The 10,568-nt window shown below is 51.8% G+C and overlaps 1 protein-coding gene across 1 annotated transcript; it reads left to right on the top strand.

The window, feature by feature from the left end:
* The first annotated feature begins 241 nt into the window (after positions 1-241).
* Positions 242-9,669, top strand: LOC141997946 (C-type lectin domain family 2 member E-like). Its single transcript, XM_074970520.1, has 6 exons — positions 242-848; positions 1,579-1,686; positions 3,517-3,682; positions 4,512-4,515; positions 5,157-5,260; positions 6,673-9,669. Exons 1-6 carry the CDS (start codon positions 776-778, stop codon positions 6,779-6,781), a joined length of 564 nt encoding a protein of 187 aa, XP_074826621.1. The 5' UTR covers positions 242-775; the 3' UTR covers positions 6,782-9,669.
* The last annotated feature ends 899 nt before the right edge of the window (positions 9,670-10,568 follow it).

Genomic DNA, 10,568 nt, shown 5'->3' with positions numbered 1-10,568 from the left:
CGTGGCTGGACGGCTCCGGGCCCGTGAGAGCTGCCGCCCCGCGCTGCTCCGGCCCTTCGCCCAGCGCCGCACACCCGCTGGGGGCGGAATTAACCCTTTCCGCGCTGTCTGTCCTGCCGGGAGCCGGGGGCTGCTGCCCAGGTGAGCAGAGCGCCGCGGGCGGGGGGGGGGGCACCGGGCTGGCTCCGTCCTGTCTCCCCGGCTCCGTCCCTGCGATCCCAGTGTCGCCCCCCGCGGGTCTGTGCGGGGCTGGGGCAGGGCGGCCAGAGGAACCCGACAATTCTCTCCACAGGCAAATCCTCGAGTCCCCCAGACCCCGCGGGACGGGGCGGGGACGATTCAGGGACCTGGAGCTGATTTGCCCAGCGCCTGCTCAGGCCTGGTTGCCCTGGGGATAAGAGCAGTGTCAAGGGAAGCTTTGAACAGTTCATTCGAACACAGCCCAGACACAGTCTGGCTGGTCGGGGTATTCGGGCAAAACTCACAATCCAGTCATGTTTGAAAGGTGTTTTTCCTGATCGCCCCACGTAGCCAAACCGCGCCTGAGCTGTAATCGGGGGAGCTGCTGTGACTCTGTCCTTACGAAGGGCTCTGCCAGCACCTCCAGACCCCTGCGAACAGGCCTTAGTTACTGGTGGCTGCAGAAAGGCATTTCAGATGAACAAGTCTCCCGTTGTGGAGTCCATGAGTCTTTCGGAGACAGAAGAGATGCGCCGAGTCGTCTCCTGCTGAGACAACAGGGCCAGAGCCAGACCTGGGTTCCCAGGAAACCCCAATGAAACAAAGCGGAGCAACTCATGGGACCATGTCCCCACAGGGTGAAGAGAGCCGCACAATCTGCCCTGCAGGTACAGCTGCCTCTTTGGTTCTTCTTACACTTCTCCTTTCCACCCCGCATTAACTCCCTGCGGGTCTTTATCAGCTACAGCCTTCAAGATACCCCGGTCTTTAGCCCAACCAGGAGCAGGCTGTGTCTTTCTTTCCAGAGGCCCCTGCTCAATCCCTGCATAGTCACCCCACCTCCTCCATCAGCGCTAGACAGGGTGGTCAACTGTCCATCAACGTCTTCTGGGTGGAAAATGCTTTTTTGAACCAGAATTTTTTTCCACTATTGTTTTGTTCAGAAGTTTTCAGGGTTTCAAATGGAAACAATGCCAGTCTTCATTCCAGATGGACAAAGTTTGCGGGGAGGGGAGTTTTCTGTTAGAAAATAAGAGAAGAATCAATTTTTGATTTATGATGTCAGGGACTCCTCCCCCCGTTGTCTCCCTTTTTAAATATATACTTTCCCTGGAAACATTTTCAAGGGACTGGGGAAATCTCTGAAAACCTCAAATTGAAACCTACATTTTTTCGATTCCGTCCCCCCCCCGCCCCAAAAAAAGTTGAAAGGACTCCCCCCCCCCCCCCCCCAAGTTGGAATGAACATTTTCACTTCATTTACTCTAAATGTCTCTCTCTATTTGCAGAATATCTCCTGTTTTTAAAGGAGCTCCAGCGGACACAGTTAGTCAGTGTAGGGCCCCGCCCTCCCTGCCATAGCAGCGGCCTGAGCATCACTGGCTCTTTCTATTACAGGTTTGGTGTCTGGGTTGGAAGCACGGGCACGTCGCTGGGCAGTTCCGAGTGTGGGTCTCAATCTCCTACTGAGCATCATCCTCATCGTCGTCCTCATCACCGTGTCAGGTGAGTGTGGAGCCCGCACTGACCCTGTCTCTGCACCGTACACTCAGTGCTCGGAAACGTCACAATCGCCCCCCCACTCCAACTTCTTCCCCTTCCCCCGCACAGCCCACCCCTGTTTCAACAGTCACATCAGACTCTGCTGAGCTCGTAGCGTTTCTGTGGGGTTTCCGCCACCCCCATTGTGCCACTGGCTGTTGGGTAACTCTGCTGTGTCACCTAAAGACACCTGGTTACCCAGGGCAGTGAGTCACCGTCTTACCCCCCTGCCTGCAGTGAGAGGGAGCCGTACCTGCACCTGGCTGGCTGTCAGCTCCCTAAACCCACCAGCCTTTCAGCCTCATAAGTCCTCTCCTCCAGGCTAGGCCAGCCCCGGCTTTGTCTTGCAGGTTAACAATAGCTGCACCCCAGTCCCTGCATCCCTTTGCAGCATTCCCCTGGGACATCCACCCCAGACACCGGCTACTTACAGAAATCCCAGATCCTCTGCCCCCAGAGATGCATGTGTCCCTGTTTAATAGTTTTACTTTATGTTGGAATATCATGCACAGCACTTCTGAGCACTGGGTCTGCACTCACCTTTCCTGTCTATAAAAGCCACCCCCACTCCCCCAAAGTCCAGACTCTTGCAGAGCTGGTCGGCTTCACAGGAGTGAGGATCCAAGCCTTCCTGAAAGCCACCCTGCTCCTCCTCAGGGAATGGATTCAGGGGTCCACTACAGTGAGAAGTTATTTAAAAACTCTGCTCACTATACAAAATGGTCTTCTGACCCCAGTGAGCCAGCCACATTACCAGGTCAGTATTAGGTTGGATCATACCCAAAATGCCATGCTTCCAGTCAATCCTTTAGCACCTAAAACTAAAGGTTCATTATAAAAGGAAGAAGAAGAAGAAGAGAGTTACAGAGACTTCAAAGTCCACGGATAAGATTCTTAGCTGCATTGGTGTTTGCTGGCTTGAAAGTCCCCCTGGAACACATCCGCAGCTTGGATGGGTCATTCAGTCCTTTATTTGGAGCTTCAGTTTGCAGAAAAGTTCCTCCAGAGATAAGAAGCAGGACTGAAAACAAAATGGAGAAGGTGCAGCTGCCCTTTCTGTTCTTTTCCTATGTGGCTGTTACTTCCTGTGTCCCAAACACAAGCTTCACAGCACAGGACATGGAAAAGCCTTCAAGCTCTGTGTCCATCGGCTTGCCCCTACATGTCTTGCTGACTCATAAGGTGTAGGCCCTGTCTCCTTTCCATGGGTTCATTGTACAGCTGAGGACCCTTGATGGGCCATTGAGCAGGCTAGGCAGTGCTGATGCCAATCTGTCTGGGGGTGTCCCCCAGAAACAAAGCACAAGTTTGGAAGTACAGATATACCCTACACATCTAGAACTTGTAACACAAAAGTGATACAAACATGTAAACAAGGTTATCGTACTTGGCAAATCATAACATTTTCGCAGCTACCTCACAGGGCCTATCTGGCCAGCTCGTTTGCCATTTGATAATATTGGTATCAATAATATCACGAAGTGTTCCACATATTTCATACAGCGTCACGGTCTGTGCCTGCAGGGGACTGCAGGGGGCCAAATGGGGACCCCAGCAAAGGAGAGCAGGGTTGGAAAGGAGACTCCAAATTCACAGCTGGTGTCACTGTGGGGAGCTGGTGGAGGGCGCTGGTCTCTCCCTGTTGTAAAGGGGAACGTGTCTAGGCACAAGCTCAGCTTCCCTTGGTGCGGAGGGTGTGCGGTGTTCCATGGTGTGGTGTCACTCTGGGGCTTGTTGCCATGGCTACAGAGGGAGACGGGCAGATCTCTCACCCTGTTACTTTCTCATCTCCAGCAAAGAAATCTGAGCCGTGTCCAGCTGGTCCTGCCTGCCCAGACGGCTGGCTCGGATACCTGGGGAAGTGTTACTATTTCTCACAGGCTGCAGGAGACTGGACCCACAGCCAGAACAACTGCTTTCCACTCGGTGCCTCCCTGGCCTTGATTGCCACCCCCACCCTGCGCAGCCCAGAGTCTGGGGCTCACCAGTTCCTGCTGGGTGTCAAAGGCGGCTTTCTGCTGGGTTTGCCCTGGGGCTGTCAGGGCCCCAGATGCTGCTTGAATTTAGGGCAACTTCTCACATCCCAGAATAGCCAGAGTACAGAGTGCTCCGACTACTCTCCATTCTCCCCATTCACTTGGGATTGAGTGGGAGCAGTGTGGGGCTAATATACCGACCCTCTGCTCCAGGGGAATTTGCAGCAGGGGAATCCAGTTGCTTTCCAGCCCCTTTAATGTGACAGGAGCAGCATTGCCAACCTAAGTGTTCAAAAATCATGGATTGGGACCCCCAAAACCATGAGATTGACTATCAAATAACAACTTTCAAGGCTTTTAATTAGTTTCCTAGTGTCGAAGCTTTTAGGGGTCACATTTACAAGTTTTTCTCTGCAACCATGAGGGCTAGAAACTTATGAAAGATGAGAGTCTCTTGTAATCACCTGACTCCAAGAGCTGGGATGTTAAGAAAAGCACTAAAAAGCATGAGACTGTCAGTAAAATCACAGGATTTGGGAAGAATGCAGGAGTGCTAAAGGTCTGGAATGCAGCTGAGAAGCTGAGCCAGGTAGCTGCAAAATCAGAATTTAGATGGAAAATTCTGATATTTTCACATTTGTCTCTATCATGAGTCAGGAGAAGAAGTTGAAATTAACAAACTTTTTACTTCACATTCAGTTCCAGAAATGTGTCAAATATCTGGTTTCCACATTTGATCAAACCAATTTCTTTCATCATTCCTATATCAAAGCAGTTTGATTTGTCAGACCAAATCAAAACATTTTGTTTCAGCATGGTTCAACATTGAACAGCACCTGTGGTTCCGCAAGGGGGTTGTCGTTTTGGTGCCTTCTGCCCCCTTCTGTGTCCTGAGATTCCAGGTTGGACTATATCTCCCATGATGCCCACCAGTGGCTCAGCCAATAAGGAAACCATGGTGCATTATAGGAGACTTAGTCTGGGGGAACCCAACCCATAGCAGAGAATGGAGGTATGAGGCCTAAACTATAACTCCCATGAGGCACCTTGGTAACTCAGCTGGCTACAGAAAAATGTCGAACTGACCCGAAACAAAATCATCACTCAGTGGAAAATAGAAACTTTTCAAGGAAATCAAAATTAAATGTGGGAAAAATTCAACTCTATAGGAAACACGTTTTCTATCACAGAAATATTGATGAAAAATCTTCAGCCAGCTGTACGAAATACACTAGACTAGTCTGAGCACGATGTCCCTGCGTGGGCTGACCAACCCATAACTCACGGAGCGGACGGGTGCTGCCTCTGAGTTTGGGATGTCATTTGTTGGTGTAGAATTCCCAGCCTGGACCACCTGCCCAGCGCCCTGTGGAGCAGCCCAGAGAATCCAGTGTAGGTTGTAGAGATCCCAGAGACGGAGATGTGTAACGTGTATTTGCTTTTACATTTTTTACAAAGGATTTTCTGATGCGCTATAGAGGACCCTTTGACCACTGGATCGGCCTCCGGAGGGAACAGGACCAACCCTGGATGTGGACCAGTGGCACTGAATTCAACAACTGGTGGGTCCATTTCAGTTCTGTTAACTCCGTAAATGTTGCAGCTCGCATTTAAAACAGCAGAGTGGCCGTGTGGTTAAGGCCTGGGGCTGACTTGGGAAATCAGGTTTCAGTGCCTGGCTCTCACATAAATTTGCTGTGTGAATTGGGATGAATTGCTCGAGACTGGATTTTCACTGCTAGCTGAAGATGTGACGGGTTCAGTCTCTATGATCCCCTTGGGACTGTCACCTGATGTGCTGAAATTACCTCTGAGCCCGTTTTCCCTGCCAGCCTGGGACTCCAGAACCCTGCCTTGTTGAGCCAGACACGCTAGCCTACTGCGACACACACCCAGGCCTGGTCCATGCCCCCAAAACTTCAGACTTTAACTGAAAACAGCTCAGCAGGTCACCTGTCTCCAGCATCCAGACACCAGCTCCCAATGGGATCCAAACCCGAAATAAATCCATTTTACTCTCTGTAAAGCTTATGCAGGGTAAACTCATAAATTGTCCGTCCTCTATATCACTGATAGAGTGATATGCACAGTTGTTTGTCCCCCCAGGAGTTAATCACTTACTCTGGGTTTATTAATAAACAAAAGTGATTTTATTAAGTATAAAAAGTAGGATTTAAGTGGTTTCAAGTAATAACAGAGAAAACAAAGTAAGTTACCAAACAAAATAAAACAAAACATGCAAGTCTAAGCCTAATACATTAAGAAACTGATGACAGGTAATATCTCACCCTCAAAGATGTTCCAATAAGCTTCTTTCACAGACTAGAGTCCTTCCTAGTCTGGGCCCAATCCTTTCCCCGGTACAGTCCTTGTTAGTTCCAGCAGACAACTAAGTTGATAAGCAGGGGTTTTCTCATGACTGGCCACCCTCTTTCTCCTGCTCCACCCACTTTTATAGCTTTGGCACAAGGTGAGAATCTTTTGTCTGTGCTTGTCCCCATCCCCACCTCATCAATGGAAAAGTACAAGGATTAAGATGGGTTCCATTACCATGTGACATGGTCACATCACTGTAAGGCCCCTAGTCTCCATTCTTCCTGGGTTGGCCCAAACATACACAGGAAGGTTTGCAGGTAAATAAACCATTTACCACCAGTTGTCCTAGTCATTGGGAGCCATCAAGATTCTAAACCACCATTAATAGCCCACGCTTTGCATAATTATAATAGGACCTCAGAGTTATACTTCATATTTCTAGCTTCAGATACAACAATGATACATGCATACATATAAGAGGAATATATTCAGTAGGTTATAACCTTTGTTATGATACCTTACAAGACACCTTTTGCATAAAACATATTCCATCATATTCACACTCATAAGCATATTTCCATAAAACATATGGAGTGCAACCTCACAGCTGCTCTGATAGTTGTGCAGGGTTTTTTATTATTATTTGTTGCTGTTGCAGGTTTACAATAGTGGGAGGAGGCCTATGTGCTTTTGCGGACAATGGCAAAATTGCCAGTTCAGACTGCTCCAGGGCGGGACGCTGGATCTGCAGCAAACCAGCGGAGTAACCAGAAGGCAGAGCAAAGTGACGGTGACCTGGATGAGGCGGGGCCTTGTCCTTTTAACGGGACTATCCCAAGCTGCCTCAGTGACTTGGGAACTGGATGGGGCTGGCGAAGGGGGACAGCCCCAGCAGCAAGGAAGAGAGACACTCGCTGAAGGACATCTGATATCTCCGCCCCTCGGAGCCTCTGGCATCCATTGGCCCATTTGGGGACTGGGGTGAGGGTGCTGATTTAGCCAGCATCCCCCAGCTCACTCTCTGGCACAGAGAAGGAATCTTCTGACTTGGAAATGAGAAGGGGAGCAGCCCAGCCTGCCGTGTCCCTCCTGTCAGACGCCCAGGGCAGGAGCCTGGCCCGGGCTGTGGCTAGAGGCCAGTGGACCAGCTGGGGACATTGGGAGGTGCTGTGGCCCCTGCAGCCATGCGGTGAAGGGGCCGGTGTGAACCCTGCAGCCTGGCACAAGGACGCATGAACTCTGCTGTACAGCGAGAAGGGCTGTTGTGCAGGCCCTGCTGAGCACTGCGGGAGTGTGAAGAGACGCCGCGGACAGGAGAGGATGGCTGGAACGTGCTAGCATAGACGTGTGTGTGTGTGTGTGTGTGTGTGTGTATACATGTGTGTACATAAATATTTGTATAATACTACACCAGCTCCCAGAAGGGAAACTTTTATTTTGTAAACTTAAGTCCTCATGTGAATGGCTCCTCCCAACCGAGGAGGGAAACTGAGGCAGCAGCTGCATCCTCCCACCAGGGGTGTGAGCGCCCCTCCCCACAAGGACTAATGAGCTGAGGACAAGGTGAGTGTGTCTGTTTTTCAGTCATCCTTCCTGTCTTTCCCTCTGCCTGCCGGGGAGGGGCTGCCCCAGAATGAGGGAAAACTCTGCCCACTGGGGGGTGATGTGGTCGAGGGGAAGGGCACTGCTCTCATTGGGCTTTTCTCTGATCTCTGCCTATAAAGGGCAGGGCTCCGCACTGGTATCTCTGCCCTGGGGAAGAACGGGTCTGTCATGAGCCCACTGGAGTGTGGGGGAGAGAGATCAAAGAGCCGGGCTGTTCTCTCTCTGGCCAGGTGCAATCCCCAGGAACCATTCCTGATGAGACACACTGAGAACTGTGACACACACGCTCGCTAACCACCGTGCTAAGCCTCAGGAAGATACAAATAATCTTTGTATCAGTCATAGTTCCCCTCCCCACTCTGAAGTCTGGGATACAGATGTGGGGACCCACATGAAAGACCCCCTAAGCTTATATACTACCAGCTTAGGTTAAAAACTTCCCCAAGGCACAAATTCCTTTCCTTGTCCTTGGACGGTATTGCTACCACCACCAAGTGATTTACACAAAATTCCTGTAAGGGTCACTTAGAATCCCTGTCCCCCCAAAAATATCCCACCAAGCCCCTTCACCCTCTTTCCTGGGGAGGCTGGAGAATAATATACCAACTAATTGCTTTAGCAATGTGAGTACAGACCAGACCCTTTATCTTTAGGACACTAAAATCAATCTGGTTCTTAAAAGAAGAACTTTATTATAAAGAAAAAAGGAAAAGCATCACACCTGTAAAATCAGGATGGAAGGTCACTTTACAGGGTAATAAAAAGATTTGAAACACAGAGGACTCCCCTCTGGACTCAGCGTCACAGTTACAAAAACAGGAATAAAACTACCTTTGTAGCATAGGAAAATTCACAAGGTAAACCAAAAGATAACCTAATGCATTTCCTTGCCTTACTTACAATTGCTGTAATTTTAGATGGATCATTCCAGATATATTTCCAGGAGATGTATCTGCTTGGTCTCTCCCTCTGTCTGGAGAGGCAACAACAAACAAATTCTCTCTCCTCCCCCCCCCCCCCCGATTTGCAAGTATCTTCTTTCCTCATTGGTCCTTCTGGTCAGGTGCCGACTAGGTGATTTGAGCTACTTAACCCCTTAGAGATAAAGCGATTCAGTACAGCTGCCAAGGAGGGATTTTATGCTACCCTTTTCTTTATATTTATGACAGTATCACATCAGCAGTTAGAGGCTCCAGCTGAGATCGGGGCCCCGTTGTGTCTCACGCTGCCCAGATACACAGGGAGAGACAGTCCCTGCCCCAGCTGAGATCGGGGCCCCGTTGTGCGAGGCGCTGCACAGACACACAGGGAGAGACGGTCCCTGCCCCAGCTGAGATCAGGGCCCCGTTGGGCCGGGCGCTGCACAGACACACAGGGAGAGACAGTCCTTGCCCCAAGCAGTTCACAGTCTAAATAGACAAGACAGACAAAGGTTGGGAGAGGAAACTGAAGCACAGAGAGTGTAAGTGACTTGTGGAAAGGTCAGAGACAGGAATAAACCCAGTTGTCCTGAATCCCAAGCCAGGGTTCTGTCAGCTCTGCGGCACATCAAGAATAAACACACTCTGCTTTTGCATGGTTTAACAGGAATCTTTAATGTCCGTGCGATAGAAATAATCCCTCGCTCTGATCTAGAGCTGTCCAACGGTAGATCTCAAAGCACTTCACAAAGTCTCATTATCCCCGTTTCTCAGATGGGGAAATTGAACCACAAAGGGTGTCTGCACTGCAGTTAGAGACCTGCGGCTGGCCCGTGCCAGCTGACGTGGCCTCAAATGAAGGGGCTGTTTAACTGCAGTATCGCGACTGGGGCTCTGGCTGGAGCCCGAGCTCTGGGACCCCCACGAGGTGGAAAGGTCCGAGAGCCCAGGCTCCAGCCTGAGCCAGAAATGTCCACCTGGGAATTAAACAGCCCCTTAGCCCAAGCCCCATGCACCAGAGCCAGCTGACCCAAGTGTCTAATTGTAGTGTAGACCAGAGGTTTCAAACCGTGGGTCGGGACCCCAAAGTGGGTCACAACCACTGTTCCCTCCAATGATTTACATCCATGTGCGGAATGAATTTTATGTGACATGTGACACAGCCCCTCCCTATGGGTGCACTTACCAAAGTTCATGTGGTGGGGGTGGGGCCGAGGGGTTCGGAGTGTGGGAGGGGGCTCAGGGCTGGGGCAGAGGGTTGGGGTGTGGGGGTGTAATGAGGTTAGCCGGGGCTCATCTCTCCCTGGGGCGGCAGGGACCCCCCACCGCCTCACTAAGTGGGGGAGAAGGCCTAGCAGGGAATTAGTCCAGCCGCAGGAGTCTTCCCCCGCGGCCTTTGTGAGGGCAAAACCACAGTTAGTCGTCAGCCCAGGCCCTGGCTCAGGGCAGGGCAAGGGTGAGTCAGGCCTGGGAGAGGGGGAGGCTGCCACCCGCGAGTTGGGTGGCAGGGGGGACGCAGGCCGGGGGCTCTGGGGTGGGGCCTTTATCTTTCCTGTGCCATGCCCGACCCTCTGGGGGGCGGGCTCAGAGCTCCCTGGCTCCGCCCACTCTGGTGTCCGGAGGGGCTCGTCCCTCTCTGGGGCGGCGGCAGCGACCCACACCGCCTCACTACAGGGGGGATGGGGGCTCTGGGATGTAGCTGGGGATGAGGGATTTGGGGTGCAGGCTGCCCTGGGGTGCGGTGGGGAGAGAGGACTCCCCCCCAGCCCTCTCTCACGGCAGCAGCTCGGGGCCGGGGGAGAAGCGCCTCTCCCCACCCACGGCAGCTCGGGCTGGGCTGGGCCGAGGGAGGGGCTCCTCTCCCCCAGCCTCAAATCCAAGGCTGGTGTTACACTTGCTGGGGCCCGGGGTTGAAGCCGAAGCCTGAGCCCCACTGCCTGGGGCCAAAGCCCCAGGATTTCAGCCCTGGGTGGCAGGGCTCCGGTTGCATTCCCCCATCCCCAGGGCTGGAGCCCCTGAGGTTTGGCTT

This window comes from Natator depressus, chromosome 14 (genome assembly GCF_965152275.1).
Source record: "Natator depressus isolate rNatDep1 chromosome 14, rNatDep2.hap1, whole genome shotgun sequence".
NCBI classification, from domain to species: Eukaryota; Metazoa; Chordata; order Testudines; family Cheloniidae; genus Natator; species Natator depressus.
The sequence above is the reverse complement of the archived record's forward strand: the minus strand, read 5'-3'. Positions and strand labels throughout refer to the sequence as shown.

What these genes read in the sequence shown, in the direction of transcription:
- LOC141997946 (XM_074970520.1), top strand. Translation starts at nt 776, where the DNA reads ATGAAACAAAGCGGAGCAACTCATGGGACCATGTCCCCACAGGGTGAA. An exon ending in CCGCACAATCTGCCCTGCAG is followed by an intron (nt 849 to 1,578) that starts GTACAGCTGCCT and finishes TTTCTATTACAG; the next exon opens with GTTTGGTGTCTGGGTTGGAA. An exon ending in GGCACTGAATTCAACAACTG is followed by an intron (nt 5,261 to 6,672) that starts GTGGGTCCATTT and finishes TTGCTGTTGCAG; the next exon opens with GTTTACAATAGTGGGAGGAG.